General features: G+C 36.8%; 1 protein-coding gene across 1 annotated transcript in view; it reads left to right on the forward strand.

Moving 5' to 3' along the window:
• The window catches only part of LOC309480869 (atrial natriuretic peptide receptor 2), a 29,165-nt gene extending 15,973 nt beyond the window's left edge, over positions 1–13,192 (forward strand). The window contains exons 18-23 of the mRNA XM_082145555.1: positions 3,710–3,797; positions 4,534–4,673; positions 5,712–5,864; positions 7,657–7,755; positions 9,935–10,026; positions 11,519–13,192. Of these exons, the coding sequence (XP_082001681.1) occupies positions 3,710–3,797; positions 4,534–4,673; positions 5,712–5,864; positions 7,657–7,755; positions 9,935–10,026; positions 11,519–11,716 (770 nt within the window). The 3' untranslated portion in view covers positions 11,717–13,192. The remainder of the gene's footprint in view (positions 1–3,709; positions 3,798–4,533; positions 4,674–5,711; positions 5,865–7,656; positions 7,756–9,934; positions 10,027–11,518) is intronic.
• Positions 13,193–17,040: the final 3,848 nt, after the last annotated feature.

Genomic DNA, 17,040 nt, shown 5'->3' on the forward strand with positions numbered 1-17,040 from the left:
CTTCAAGCGCACTGCACAAATAACCAAATCAATCCAAAATCACAGCCAATCAGAAGAGTGTGGGCGGAGTCTCTCTACAAGCGCACTGCACTCACAACCAAATCAATCTAAAATCACAGCCAATCAGAAGAGAGTGTTGGCGGAGTCTCTCTGCAAGCGCACTGCACAAATAACCAAATCAATCCAAAATCACAGCCAATCAGAAGAGTGTGGGCGGAGTCTCTCTACAAGCGCACTGCACTCATAACCAAATCAATCCAAAATCACAGCCAATCAGAAGAGAGTGTTGGCGGAGTCTCTCTGCAAGCGCACTGCACTCATAACCAAATCAATCCAAAATCAAAGTCAATCAGAAGAGAGTGTGGGCGGAGTCTCTCTGCAAGCGCACTGCACTCACAACCAAATCAATCCAAAATCACAGCCAATCAGAAGAGAGTGTTGGCGGAGTCTCTCTTCAAGCGCACTGCACAAATAACCAAATCAATCCAAAATCACAGCCAATCAGAAGAGTGTGGGCGGAGTCTCTCTACAAGCGCACTGCACTCATAACCAAATCAATCCAAAATCACAGCCAATCAGAAGAGAGTGTTGGCGGAGTCTCTCTGCAAGCGCACTGCACTCATAACCAAATCAATCCAAAATCACAGCCAATCAGAAGAGTGTGGGCGGAGTCTCTCTACAAGCGCACTGCACTCATAACCAAATCAATCCAAAATCACAGCCAATCAGAAGAGAGTGTTGGCGGAGTCTCTCTGCAAGCGCACTGCACTCATAACCAAATCAATCCAAAATCACAGCCAATCAGAAGAGAGTGTTGGCGGAGTCTCTCTGCAAGCGCACTGCACTCATAACCAAATCAATCCAAAATCACAGCCAATCAGAAGAGTGTGGGCGGAGTCTCTCTACAAGCGCACTGCACTCATAACCAAATCAATCCAAAATCAAAGTCAATCAGAAGAGAGTGTGGGTAGAGTCTCTCTGCAAGCGCACTGCACTCACAACCAAATCAATCTAAAATCACAGCCAATCAGAAGAGAGTGTTGGCGGAGTCTCTCTTCAAGCGCACTGCACTCATAACCAAATCAATCCAAAATCACAGCCAATCAGAAGATTGTGGGCGGAGTCTCTCTTCAAGCGCACTGCACAAATAACCAAATCAATCCAAAATCACAGCCAATCAGAAGAGTGTGGGCGGAGTCTCTCTACAAGCGCACTGCACTCATAACCAAATCAATCCAAAATCACAGCCAATCAGAAGAGAGTGTTGGCGGAGTCTCTCTGCAAGCGCACTGCACTCATAACCAAATCAATCCAAAATCAAAGTCAATCAGAAGAGAGTGTGGGCGGAGTCTCTCTGCAAGCGCACTGCACTCACAACCAAATCAATCCAAAATCACAGCCAATCAGAAGAGAGTGTTGGCGGAGTCTCTCTTCAAGCGCACTGCACAAATAACCAAATCAATCCAAAATCACAGCCAATCAGAAGAGTGTGGGCGGAGTCTCTCTACAAGCGCACTGCACTCATAACCAAATCAATCCAAAATCACAGCCAATCAGAAGAGAGTGTTGGCGGAGTCTCTCTGCAAGCGCACTGCACTCATAACCAAATCAATCCAAAATCACAGCCAATCAGAAGAGTGTGGGCGGAGTCTCTCTACAAGCGCACTGCACTCATAACCAAATCAATCCAAAATCAAAGTCAATCAGAAGAGAGTGTGGGTAGAGTCTCTCTGCAAGCGCACTGCACTCACAACCAAATCAATCTAAAATCACAGCCAATCAGAAGAGAGTGTTGGCGGAGTCTCTCTTCAAGCGCACTGCACTCATAACCAAATCAATCCAAAATCACAGCCAATCAGAAGATTGTGGGCGGAGTCTCTCTTCAAGCGCACTGCACAAATAACCAAATCAATCCAAAATCACAGCCAATCAGAAGAGTGTGGGCGGAGTCTCTCTACAAGCGCACTGCACTCATAACCAAATCAATCCAAAATCACAGCCAATCAGAAGAGAGTGTTGGCGGAGTCTCTCTGCAAGCGCACTGCACTCATAACCAAATCAATCCAAAATCACAGCCAATCAGAAGAGTGTGGGCGGAGTCTCTCTACAAGCGCACTGCACTCATAACCAAATCAATCCAAAATCACAGCCAATCAGAAGAGAGTGTTGGCGGAGTCTCTCTGCAAGCGCACTGCACTCATAACCAAATCAATCCAAAATCACAGCCAATCAGAAGAGAGTGTTGGCGGAGTCTCTCTGCAAGCGCACTGCACTCATAACCAAATCAATCCAAAATCACAGCCAATCAGAAGAGTGTGGGCGGAGTCTCTCTACAAGCGCACTGCACTCATAACCAAATCAATCCAAAATCAAAGTCAATCAGAAGAGAGTGTGGGTAGAGTCTCTCTGCAAGCGCACTGCACTCATAACCAAATCAATCCAAAATCACAGCCAATCAGAAGAGTGTGGGCGGAGTCTCTCTACAAGCGCACTGCACTCATAACCAAATCAATCCAAAATCAAAGTCAATCAGAAGAGAGTGTGGGCGGAGTCTCTCTGCAAGCGCACTGCACTCACAACCAAATCAATCTAAAATCACAGCCAATCAGAAGAGAGTGTTGGCGGAGTCTCTCTTCAAGCGCACTGCACTCATAACCAAATCAATCCAAAATCACAGCCAATCAGAAGAGTGTGGGCGGAGTCTCTCTTCAAGCGCACTGCACAAATAACCAAATCAATCCAAAATCACAGCCAATCAGAAGAGTGTGGGCGGAGTCTCTCTACAAGCGCACTGCACTCATAACCAAATCAATCCAAAATCACAGCCAATCAGAAGAGAGTGTTGGCGGAGTCTCTCTGCAAGCGCACTGCACTCATAACCAAATCAATCCAAAATCACAGCCAATCAGAAGAGAGTGTTGGCGGAGTCTCTCTACAAGCGCACTGCACTCATAACCAAATCAATCCAAAATCAAAGTCAATCAGAAGAGAGTGTGGGCGGAGTCTCTCTGCAAGCGCACTGCACTCATAACCAAATCAATCCAAAATCACAGCCAATCAGAAGAGAGTGTTGGCGGAGTCTCTCTGCAAGCGCACTGCACTCATAACCAAATCAATCCAAAATCACAGCCAATCAGAAGAGAGTGTTGGCGGAGTCTCTCTGCAAGCGCACTGCACTCATAACCAAATCAATCCAAAATCACAGCCAATCAGAAGAGAGTGTTGGCGGAGTCTCTCTTCAAGCGCACTGCACAAATAACCAAATCAATCCAAAATCACAGCCAATCAGAAGAGAGTGTGGGCGGAGTCTCTCTGCAAGCGCACTGCACTCACAACCAAATCAATCCAAAATCACAGCCAATCAGAAGAGAGTGTGGGCGGAGTCTCTCTGCAAGCGCACTGCACTCAGAACCAAATCAATCCAAAATCACAGCCAATCAGAAGAGAGTGTGGGCGGAGTCTCTCTGCAAGCGCACTGCACTCACAACCAAATCAATCCAAAATCACAGCCAATCAGAAGAGAGTGTGGGTAGAGTAAAAAAAAAACTGTCAGTTGCAGTTAAATCGATAACATTACTCAATATTATTGTCTTTAAACCCTGATCCTAATCCTAAACTTTACAGTATCATAACGCCAGTGAGATCATGAGTGTTTCAGTGATGTACGTCAGTGTGCTTCTGAGTTTTACAGCAGGTGTGTGTGTTTCAGGTATGCTGCCTAAACAAGTGGCTGATGACCTGCGACAGGGAAAACCAATGCAAGCCCAGAGTTACGTCAGCGCCACCGTGTTCTTCAGGTAAACACTCACACACTCTCACACACACACACACACACACACACACACATTCTTGTACATCTATCTTTATGAGGACATTCATTGACACAATGCAATCTCTAGCCGCTTACCCTAACCTTACCCATCACAACTAAGTGCCTAACCCGACCCCTGACCCTAAACCGACCCTTAACCTCATTATAACCTTGTCCCTAAAACCAAGTCTTGACCCTCAAACAGGCCTTTAAAGGCTCTCAGAAACTGAGGACCGGCCAAAATGTCCTCACTTGACTCTCTTTGTCCTCAGTCCAATGGTCTAAAACTCAAACTGGTCCTCACAAAGATAGTTGTACAAGTACACACACACAGACACACACACACAAACATACATGTGCTTCATGAAACCTGCTTGCTTGTCTTGTTTCCGCAACAAACTTTAACATTTCACTGCTTTAGATCACAGATATCTGTAACCGCTCACAGATATATTTATAAACAAGGTTTTATTGTGGATCTACAGTTGAAAACAGATCAAGTGTTTTTGGTAACACTTCACAATAAGGGCATTAACTAACAATGAGCAATACATGTGTTACAGCATTTATTAATCTTTGTTAATAAAAATACTGCTCATTGTTAGGTCATGTTTGCTACTAATGCATTAACTAATGGGACCTTACTTTAAAGTGCAACCAATTCTTTTTAATCAAACTTGACTAACTCTGTGCTGTTTTGTGTCTCCCCTTGGTTTTCTCAGTGATATTGTGGGATTCACTCAGTTGTCCAGCACTAGCACTCCTTACCAGGTGGTCGACTTCCTCAACAAACTCTACACCACCTTTGACGAGATCATCGACAACTATGATGTTTATAAAGTGGAAACCATCGGCGATGCATGTATGTCATCAGCCAATCATAATTACTGACAAGGAGCCGCTCGTTAATAAAACTGATCATTTCAAACAGAGGTTCAGAATGAGGGTTGAAAATAATAGTTATTCTGCATATATATATGCAAGAAACAATTATATATTATACTATAATTTTGTTGTGTGCGCAAACTTTCATTATCACTTTCTTTCTTTTGTGGAACATAAAAGATATTTTGAAAAATTTATTTTTGTCCATACAATAAAGTTCAATGGGGTCCAATCTTTTTTGGTTACCAGCCACTAACAACACGAGGAGGGACAGTAAATTATCATTTTTGGCTAGTTTCTTTCCCAGTAGTTAATACCTTCCTAGAGACACCCCAGGTGAATACTTCACCAGTTGATTGATTACATTGATAATTGCAAACATTTTTTGTATTACAAGTTTTCTAAGCACTAATTTGCATATATTTCTAGAACACAAATCTGTACATTTGATGAAGTCAGGTTTAAAATTCTTGTTTTATTTTTTTTTATATATTAGAGTTAAAGGTTTTTTACAGAGGGGATTTGGGATTTCTCTGCATCACTTCATAAATCAGAAAATACTGTCAAAAGCCAAAAATAAATACATTTTCACCATTTTTTTTAGGAATAAAATTATACATGGACAAATTCCTCTGTAAAAACCTTCAGAATATAGATGAGAATAAAACTGTAAAGTGTGGTGTGTGTAAAGCTACTGAAGTGGAGATTTCTGGCTCATTGTAGGAGGAAAAACTCGATTTGAGAAAACGGCATTTAAAGATATATAGTGTAATTGAAATCTACAGATGCAATTAGATAAAGTGCTCTAAATGAAGTGTATTTTGGGTGTTTTCTTTCCACTAGTCTGAAAAAACACTTTATGAAAAGCCCAAAATCTCAAAATTGACAAATGCATAAAAAAACACTGTTTTTGCCTGTAGTGTCTCGCCTTAAAGGGCATTATACCTCCCCTTTAACATGAGTGTGAGTGAATGAATGGGGTTTGTTGATTCAGTGAGTGTTTTGTGTGCTGCAGATATGGTGGTGTCCGGTGTCCCGAGCGAGAACGGGATCCTGCACGCGTCTGAGATCGCCAGCATGGCTCTGGACCTGGTGTCCGTGTGCAAGACCTTCAGGATCCCTCACAGACCGCAAACACAACTCCAGATCCGCGCTGGAATACATTCAGGTCCACAGTAAACCTGCAATCTATAGGGGCTTTCGCACCGGAGGATCCTTTTCATACTTCCTAGAACTATTGGTGGAAGTTCCCGGATTTTGCCGCGTTCGCACCGCACTAACTAGGAGCGATTTTAGCTCTAGGAACTCCTTTTGGAGGAACTGATTTACTCCTCCTTCAGAGTCGGTCTAAACCAGCGCTATAGGAGCTACAGTGACGTTAGTGTTCGCTGATTGGCCGAACGCGAAACACCAGCACCCGCCATTTAAAAAAGCAGTGTAAACACAGATTATAGCCTATATATTTACTCCAGACACTAACTCTACAAACATGTAAAACAGTGATAGATGAACCTCTTAACCTTTACACTGAGGAGAAACTCCAACACAACTTTGAGGAGACCAAGAGAAACATGATTATGTATTTCTGCTCATCAACACTGGACATCAACCTCACGCCATACGCTAATAACTCTTCATTACTGTCTACTTATGTATAAACAGTTCTATCTAATAACATATTAGGACAGATCGTAAACTAATGAACACGGAGAATACGAGTACTGGCGTTCTCAGCGCCGTCAAAATAAAAGTCCCAACAACAAGCGTATCTTATGTCACTTCAGAGTTCCTGCTGGCGGTGTGAACGCAACCAGGAAAACGATCCTATGGGAACCATTAGTTCTCCGGGAAACACCCTGGTGTATAGATCCTATAACTATCCGGTGCGAAAGACCCTAAAGCCACTGTGAACATCTTCACCCAAGCTGCCGGCATTTACACTTAAATATTTAGATCTAAATATAAGATTTATGGGTAACACTTTATAATAAGGTTCATTAGTTAATGTACTAACTAACATGAACTAACCATGAGCAATACATTTGTTACTGTAGTTGTTCATCTTTGTTAATGTTAGTTAATAAAAATACAGCTGTTCGTTGTTTGTTCATGTTAGCTCACAGTGCATTAACTAATGTTAACAAGATTTTAATAAAGTATTAGTAAATGTTGAAATTAACAAAGATTAATAAATGCTGTATAAGTGCAGTTCATTATCAGTTCATGCTAACTAATGTAGTACTAATTAACCTTATTGTAAAGTATTACCGATTTATGTATTTGAATTGCATATTTCCATTAATTTAGCACAAACATACTAATAAACTTAATGTGTTGCATATTTGTCAGTCACACATAAATGAAACATGTAATCGTACTAATAAACAATAACCAGCTTTATATACTGATCATCAATAAATCTAATGTGTTTTAATCTCATACATTTTAAGAACGTTGTTTGTTCTAAAGCATCATTTTACCATTTTCATAATTTTAACTGAATTATTTAAATAAAATTTAAATATTAATATGATTATAAAAAAAAAATTGATGCATATATATAATAATAATAATAAACTATACTATTTTCAGTTTTGTATGACTGACAAATATGCTGTGCATTAAGTGTATTAGGTTATATTAAAACTGTTTAAACTAAATGGTATGCTACAAGCCTTTAATCTAAACGTTTTATAACTGCAATTCATGAAAATACAAAATAATAAAAAAAATGTTAAGAAGTATAATCCAGTAGTCAACATTTGAAGGGGTTAAAAAAAGTTGATCAAAGTTGTCCTGAGACGAGAACGGGTATTGTTCAATATTCATGTATAACTTTGATGAAAGGTTTTGATCCGCTTCAAATGTTGACTAGTATCTGAATGATAATAACTCACTGCTCAGTTGTTGATGAGTTTGTGAGTCTGGCTTCATCTGGATCTCTCTGATGCCGTCCTCAGGTCCAGTTGTAGCAGGAGTTGTGGGAACTAAGATGCCGAGATATTGTCTGTTTGGAGACACGGTGAACACAGCGTCCCGTATGGAGTCCACCAGCGAAGGTGAGAAGCGCATCAGGTAAAGAGTCACGAAACCCAGTTTCTGCAGCAGAAAGTTAAGTATTATTTTGCAGGCCAGACAAGTAATTTGGCGATGTCACTTTGTAAAGAAAGACCACGTGCCTGCACACATACACTACCGTTCAAAAGTTTGGGGTCAGTAAGATTTTTTGTTTTTAAAAGAAGTATCTTCTGCTCACCAAGGCTGCATTTATTTGATTAAAAATACAAACAAAAACAGTAATATTGTGAAATATTATTCCAATGTAAATCATCTGTTTTCTATGTGAATATACAGTAAAGTGTAATTTATTCCTGTGATCAAAGCTGAATTTTCAGCATCATTACTCCAGTCTTCAGTGTCACATTATCCTTCACAAATCATTCTAATATGATGATTTGATGATCAAGAAACATTTATGATTATTATCAATGTTGGAAACAGTTATTTACATTTGTATTTCATGATGCTATGATGAATAGAAAGTTCAAAAGAACAGCATTTCTCTGAAAACTAAAGCTTTTGTAACATTAAACACGACCGTTCAAAAGTTTGGGGTCAGTAATAATTTTAATTTAATTTTTGGGGGAAATAAATAAAATAAATCAATACTTTTATTCATCAAGGATGAGTTAAACTGATCAAAAGTTACAGTAAAGACATTTATAATGTTAGAAAATATTCTATTTTAAATCAATGCTGTTCTTTTGAACTTTCTATTCATCAAAGAATTTTGAAAAAATACTGTTTTCAACATTGATAATAATAATGAATGTTTTTTGAGCATCAAATCATCATATTAGAGTGATTTGTGAAGGATCATGTGACACTGAAGACTGGAGTAATGATGCTGAAAATTCAGCTTTGATCACAGGAATAAATTACACTTTACTAGATATTCACATAGAAAACAGTCATTTTAAATTGTCATAATATTTCACAATATTACTGTTTTTTAAAATAGTTTTTTATCAAATAAATGCAGCTTTGGTGAGCAGAAGATACTTCTTTTAAAAACATAAAAAAATCTTATGTTGACCCCAAACTTTTGAGCGGTAGTGTATATATATTCAAACGTTTATACCTATAGACTGAACACATAATACACATGTGCACTAGGGGTGGGCCATACTGCAAAATTCAGTATCGATCCGATACCAAGTAAACACAGGGCCAGTATCACCGATATCGATTCCAATACTTTTTAATTTTAAAAGCATGCACTTGAACTTACATGCACTTTCCTGTGCTAGAGTGTGTTATGATTTATGAGGTGAATGCATCATTAATATGAATACGTTTTCATGACCACTAAATATTTAGTGATTTGTTCTCTCAACTCGCCTGTAATTATTAGTCAGTGACTTTTCCCAAACTACCTTAATTATAGTAAATGCACTATTGTACACTAGCCTACTGTTCAAAAGTTTGGGGTCTGTAAGATTTTTAATTCTCTTCTGCATTTATTTGATCAAAAAATACAGTAAAAACTGTAATATTATTACAATTTAACATCTGTTTTCTATGTCATAGTAAAGTGTAATTTATTCCTGTGATCAAAGCTGAACTTTCAGCATCATTACTGCAGTCTTCATGATGAGAATTCATTTTAATATGCTGATTTGCTGCTCAAGAAACATTTCTTATTATTATCAATGTTGAAAACAGTTTCATATTTCTGTGGAAACCATGATACATTTAATGCAGAATTATTTGATGAACCAAGTTGAAAGAACAGCATTTTTATTAAATCGATTTTTTTTTAACAGTGTAAAACCCTTGACTGTCACTTTTGATCAATTTAATGCATCGATCCTTGTTGAATAAAAATATTAATTTCATTAAAAAAAATCTTACTGACGTCAACATTTTGAACCGTTATGTACTTTTAGTCTGTTTATTGCGAAATAACTCCCGATTGTTTCTCTGTCATCTAAGCAAGGCTTCGTTTCCCAAGATCTCCAGAGCGACTATATATATATAAATGACCTAAATTGTAACTTTTTAAACTAAATTGTAACTTATCTCTGTAAAGCTGCTTTGAAACACTCTGTATTGTAAAAAGCGCTATATGAATAAATGTGACTTGACAGCTATAATTTAACGCAGATGTTCACATTTGTACTCCTCATCCAAAATCTACATGCGGTGTTGCATCTTTAATATTGGGTTTGTCTGTAGCGCTGAAGATCCAGTGCAGCTCCAGTGTGTTTTACCTGCTGGAGGAGATCGGCGGATACACACTCACCTGCAGAGGTGTGTTACAGGTGAAGGTGAGACACACTCCTGTCCCGAACCCTAACTCACTAGAAGTGCATTCTTGTACTGAATTTAATAAGCTTTTCTATTTAATGTATTAATTAAGCTTTTGTTTTTGTTGGGGAAAATGCTGGTAACACTTTATTTTACAGTGTCCTTGTTACATGTACTTACCATAGTAATAACAGTAAATTGTGCATAATTACATGCAACTAACCCTCGACCAAACCCTAATCCTTCCCTAACCCTATAGTAAGTACATGTAGTTCATTAATATTACTCAGTACTTAAATATATAATTACACTGTAACAATGACACCTTAAAATAAAGTGTAACCTAAATGCTTTAATTGAATATTTTATTTATTATGCTAAAGTAAATAAAATCAAAACAAAATTGTGATCACATGTAAGATTTTGTGATGCATTGCATTAGTAAACAATCATCACTGATTTCTTTCTTGTGTATAAAAACTGACAGTAATTATGTTTGCCACTGCACCAAAGTACATTCACGTAAAGGAGTATATAATATATATCATATCTCTAATGCGTTATTGTTTATATCATTGCAAAATGCTAATTATATTATCGCCCAGCTCTATGTTTAAAGTTGGATATACTGTATATTACATCCAATTTTAGCGATGTAAAGCGATACATGCTATATAGAAAATCTCTGCTTAATTGTTTATAATATCTCAAAATGTAACTATATTATCGGTTAGCTGTAATCTGCTAAATGTAACCTAATGCGTGAAGGTATTAAGATACAATGAAATGCAATGCAAGTCACTTTGGATAAAAGCGTCTGCCAAATGCATAAATGTAAATGTAAATATAAAGATTAACATCATGATTTTCTGAAATGAAGCTGCTTTGAATAAATGTATTTGAAACATTGTATTTAAAACATTGTAACACTGTATTTGAAACATGTTACAATGTTTCTAATATGTTTACAATGTTTCAAATACACTATCAAAATTGTATCATTGTAATTGAATCATTGTAACATTGAAATATTATAAACATTGTAACGTTTCAAATACAAATACAATGTTTACAATGTTACAATATTTCAAATACAATGCTACAGTCTTTCAAATACAATACTGCAATGTGTGCAATGTTTCAAATACAATGTCTACATATTTAAAGTGTTTCAAATGTTTACAATGTTTCAAATACATTGTAAAAATCTTAACATCGTAAATATTATATTTAAAACATTGTGTTTGAAACAGTGTGAGCCTTGTGAACATTGTAACTGTAAACACTGTAACATTTAATTTGGAACATGTTGCAATGTTAAATTGTTTCAATTACAATGTTTCAAAAACACTTTAACAATTTTAACATTGTAATTGAAACATTGTAACATTATATATGAAACATGTTAAAATGTTTACAATGTTTCAAATATATTGTAAAAAATCGTAACACTGTAAACATTGTGTATTGTGAAAAGCGCTATACAAATAAACTTGACTTGTGTTTTCTCAGGGTAAAGGTGACATGGTGACGTACTGGCTGGAAGGGAAACACTCTTCAGCTCCCAGTAAAGATGCCAAGAAAGTCTTGACGCCTCAGGAGCTCGAGAGACCCGTGAGCGTCCCAGAACTACAGAAAGAGGATTACTCCAGTATCCCAGGAGTCCTCAGCAGCTCTGACAGCACTGGCCTCCTGTGTGACGCAAACTGACACTCACATACACAAACACTTCTTCTTCTTTTAATTCATTCATTTTCACACTTCTGTACTTTACCAGCAGAAAAGGTTCTAAATAGAATCATAAAGGGTTCTATCAGGCGCTTATATATAGAACCTTTTATGGGTTCCCATCATGGAATCCATCAATTATGGATTTAGTTTGAATTAATTCATTTTGATTCATTTTGAACATGAAAGTATTATTCTAAGCCATTTCTCCATATATAGAATATTTTTGGCATAGACTCGTAGTTTAAAATTGAGTCAAGAACCCTAAAGTTCTATATAGAACCTTTGTTTTCATGAACACACTTCTGTACTTTAGCAACAGGAAGTCTGTCCTCAGAAGGTTCTAAATTATGGGTTCCCATTATGGCATCATTTTATGGATTTAGTTTTAATTCATTCATTTTAATAATTTTTTTAGGAATTAAGCAGCTCATAAACATTCTTTATCACAAGAAAACAATTGAAATAACATGAAAGTAAACATATACATGAAAGTGTTATGCTGTCATTTAAGCCATTTCTCCTTATATAGAATATCTTTGGATATATATAATAATAACATTATCATTTTATGGATTTAGTTTTAATTCATTTTGATTTATGTTTCATTTTAGTATTTTTTTTTTTATGAATTAAGCAGCTCGTAAACATACTTAATCACAAGAAAAAAAAATTAAATAACCGGTTGAACATGAAAGTATTATTCTAAGCCATTTCTCCTTATATAGAATATTTTTGGCATAAAGACTCTTTTAAACTTTTAAAATTGAGTCAAGAACCCTAAAGTTCTATATAGAACCCTTGTTTTCATGAACACACTTCTGTACTTTAGCAACAGGAAGTCTGTCCTCAGAAGAAAAGGTTCTAAATAGAATCATAAAGGGTTCTATCAGGCGCTTATATATAGAACCTTTTATGGGTTTCCCATTAGGGCATCATTTTATGGATTTAGATTTTAATTAATTCATTTTGATTTATGTTTCATTTTAATATTTTTTTTATGAATTAAGCAGCTCGTAAACATACTTTATCACTAGAAAACAACTGAAATAGCATGAAAGTAAAAATATACATGAAAGTATTATGCTGTCATTTAAGCCATTTCTCCTTATATAGAATATTTTTGGCATAAAGACTCATATTTTAAAATTGAGTCAAGAACCCTAGAGTTCTATATAGAACCTTTGTATTTAAGAGTAAATATAGAGTTAGGGTTTGTGTCCTGTTTTATCATTAATGACAGTAAAATACTTCAATATAGAAATGAAATGTAGTTTAGCTGATGTTTATTATTGATTAGAAAGACTTTAATAACTTAGCATTTTTCTTCTGTATTTTCTCTTTTGATCAGTCAGTGTTTGTAGCATCAGAACAATTGCGAAATATCCAATAATCGTAGTGAAGTACTTGTATATTTATTAATAATAATAAAAAAACAAATGCCCATGATGATGGTGATATCCAAGTGATAGGTGATATTTATTGTCATGTCATTTTATATTATGAATCTCAGTTTGAGGTCAGTAAGATTGTGTTTTAAAGAAATTAATACTTTTATTCAGAGTAAAGGATGCATCAAAAGTGACAGTAAAGACATTTATCTTACAAAACATTTATATTTCAAATAAATGCTGTTATTTTGAACTTTCCATTCATCAAAAAATCCTGAAAAATATAATGTATCATGGTTTCCACAAAAAAATCATTGATAATAATCATAAATGTTTCTTGAGCATCAAATCATTATATTAGAATGATTTGTGAAGGATCATGTGACCCTGAAGACTGGAGTAATGATGCTGAAAATTCAGCTTTGATCACAGGAATAAATTACACTTTAATATATATTTACATAGAGAACAGCTGATTTACATTGTAATATTATTTCACAATTTTTACAGTATTTTCAATCAAATTAATAAATACAGTCTTGGTGAGCAGAAGAGACTCTTTCAAAAACATTAAAATCTTACTGACCCCAAACTTTTGAATGGTATTAAAAACATCCCAGTGTGTTAAATCTTAATGTTACAAACCTTAATTCATGCCATTGACATAAATATTGTGCAACCGCTTTAAAAAAGAAAAGAAAATAATAATCTGGATCCTTCAATTCTGGCTAACTTTAGACCTATCTCTAAACTTCCCTTTTTATCGAAAATCTTGGAAAGAGTGGTTTTGAATCAACTTTAATAATTTTTAGATGATTGTAGTATTTATGAAAAATTCCAGTCTGGGTTTAAGCCCCGTCACAGAACCGAAACTGCTCTGTTAAGAGTTGTTAACGATCTTCGAGGGGCTGTTTACACCTGGCCACTTCATGCGTTTTCTGTTCTCGGATAGCTATCTGATCGTGAAAAGACCAGGTGTAAATGCCCTCCGAAACGCATTCGAGACGGATTTGAATCCGATCTCTCAAACCACTTCAGGAGGAGGTCTGGGCCGCATTCCAGACGAAACTGGACGAGTGTAAATGCATCTGGTTGTTGAAACCACATACGTAAATTTTACTTTAAATTTTTTTTTAAATAAACGTGTGAGAGCGTGTTATAGGCTATATGTCATGTTATAGCCAGATATGACGACGCTACTGCAACACGCATAACTGCAGATGAGAAACTGAGCATCTATTCATTAAGCCAACGTGCAAACTATCGCAAATCAAAGTGAAAGTAAGTCGCAGACGCTTAACACACAATCATCATCATTAAAAGTAAACAAACTAAATGATCTTACCAGGCCTGTTGCCGCTCTCTCTTATTGTGGTCTTTGATTTAGAAATTTTAGCTGATGATCAATAAAATGCAGCTCATATCTGTTGCTTTCGGTGACGTGCACTCCATTAAATCTGTATATAGCGCGGGAATTGAAGATTGGATTTAAATCCGTTTAGCAAAAACACATTTACGTGACCAGGTGTAAATAGATAAATCAGATAGCTATCCGATCTGAGAAAACGCATGAAGTGGCCAGGTGTAAACAGCCCCCTAGCTGTTGACTCGGGTAACTCTACTCATAGGCGTCGATTTCGGTAGATTTCGTCATGAGTAATTTTGTACCCACCACTTTTAACTTCCGTCCATATTAATTTGACTTTTGGTTCGATTTTTTTTACCGTTTTCAGTGGTTATGAGGAGCAATATGAGAGAGAAATTTGGTAATCATTGTCTGACCCAACAAAAAAACATTATAATATTCATTTTATTTTATTTTTCGTGTTCGCATTTATGAGGGAAAAAAACAACGTGTCAGTTCTCGGTTACGGACGTGAGCGCTCTGAAAGCGGCACTAAAAGACTACTTTCACCGAGACCTCAAACAGAACAGCTGACTTTCTTTAAATTGAATTTCGTTTTGTATTAATTATATCTTAATTTGAATCAATGTTTCATGAACCAATTGCCTGGATTTAATAAATAAGAAGTAAATATAGCAGAATCACGACATGGAGGCGCCAGCGAGTGAACTGGAGTTCGTCTCATAAATGAACCGAAACTCAGCGTATAATGCACATTCACATTCACATCGTATTTAGACACATTTAGATGCAATCATAATCATTACTTTTACCGGTTCTTTGTGGCAAGCTTTATGCGTGCGGTCGTGCGCTTGAGTGCGGCTATATTACGTAAATTCTCATTATCCTGTAGGCTATATAAGTAATTAAATTAATATAAAGGGGCGATTTGTCCACGAATGGCTTAAATGAACAACTAGCCTACTAGAAAAAAAAACTTTTAGTCGGAAGCAGCCCTTATTCCACATATTTTCGAACCAGGCAACAGGACATCTGGTGAGCGAGCGACCCTGTGGAATGAACGAGCGGAGCGGAATATTCAGAAATGCGCTCTCCACTCACGAGCTCTGATCGGAACAAACCCGAACCTCACTGTCTGCTGAACTTGCGCAGAAACATCAAATGCTTTTTAAAATGGGTTTTAAAACTAAACACTATTTTAGCACAAATTATGAGCTTATTGGCGATTTTTTTAATAAAGTTTTGGGTGGGCCTGTTGAAAAGTGGGGCCGTGCCTGAGCTACAGGACATCGTCTTTCAAAACATAACCTGCGCGAAAGAGAGAATAAAAATGAATGCGTCATTTTACCCAGCACTTCTGAAAATGCACTTCCGAATGCGTCTCTGTCCCCAGCACATTTCAAACCAAACTGACGCCCATGACTCTACTGTATTTAGTGCTTTTGGATTTGACTGCTGCCTTTGACACGCTCAACCACTCGATTCTTTTATCCCGACTTGAACAGTGTGTTGGCTAAAAGGGCACAGCCCTTAAATGGTTCCAATCGTACTTGACAGATAGGAGTTTTTCTGTTCACCTCAGTGAATTTTCTTCATCTGCTGCTCCTCTTACTTGTGGCGTCCCCCAAGGGTCCATATTGGGACCCATGCTGTTTTTGTTGTACATGCTGCCCTTGGGGTCCATTTAAAATATATATATATATATCCCCTTCCATTGTTATGCGGATGATGTACAAATCTATTTTATTTTCGATTTTATTGCTTGTTATTAAGATTTTGAATGGGTTGGCGCCTTCTTATTTATCAGAGCTTTTACACGTCCGCTCTCCTGTCAAAGCACTGAGGTCGTCCAATTAGATGTTCCTCGATCTAGGTTAAAAAATAAAGGTGAGCGAGCCTTCTCAGTGGCTAGTCCTAATCTCTGGAAGAGTCTACCGGTTCATATAAGAACAGCTCGGACTGCTGACATTTTTAAGTCATTGCTTAGGCCCACCTGTATTCCTTAGCTTTCATTTCGAGTTGAGTTTTGCTACTGTGACATTCTCTACTGTTTGTTTTTGTTTATTTGTGTGTATCCTGACATTGTTAAGCACTTTGGTCAACTGTGGTCGTTTTTAAATGTGCTATACAAATAAATTTGAACTTGAACTTAAATATTTGATATGCACATTTAACATAAATGAAGGCATGGTGAAGAGAGGGATAAACAGCATCTGGGTTACAGAGAGAGAATACGGACTCAGGTGTTGATCTGAATGAGAAGCTCTTCAGCAAATGACTGTGATGCGTGCGTTTAATTATCACAGACTGAGAGACAGATAGACAGACAGAAAGAGAGACAGATAGACAGACAGAAAGAGAGACAGACAGGCTGGCAAGTCCGTCACACATGTCGACTGCAGCTGTTGCAGAATCACAATATCATCATAAAGCATCTTCATCTGTAATGATTACACTACAGTTTGAAGCCACTAAATGAAAGAATGAAACTCTTGAAGCGTTTAAAAATATAGATTTCAACTAGATTTGTACTTTATTTCGTACTTTTA

This window comes from Leuciscus leuciscus, assembly GCF_965113295.1.
Source record: "Leuciscus leuciscus genome assembly, chromosome: 18".
NCBI lineage: Eukaryota > Metazoa > Chordata > Actinopteri > Cypriniformes > Leuciscidae > Leuciscus > Leuciscus leuciscus.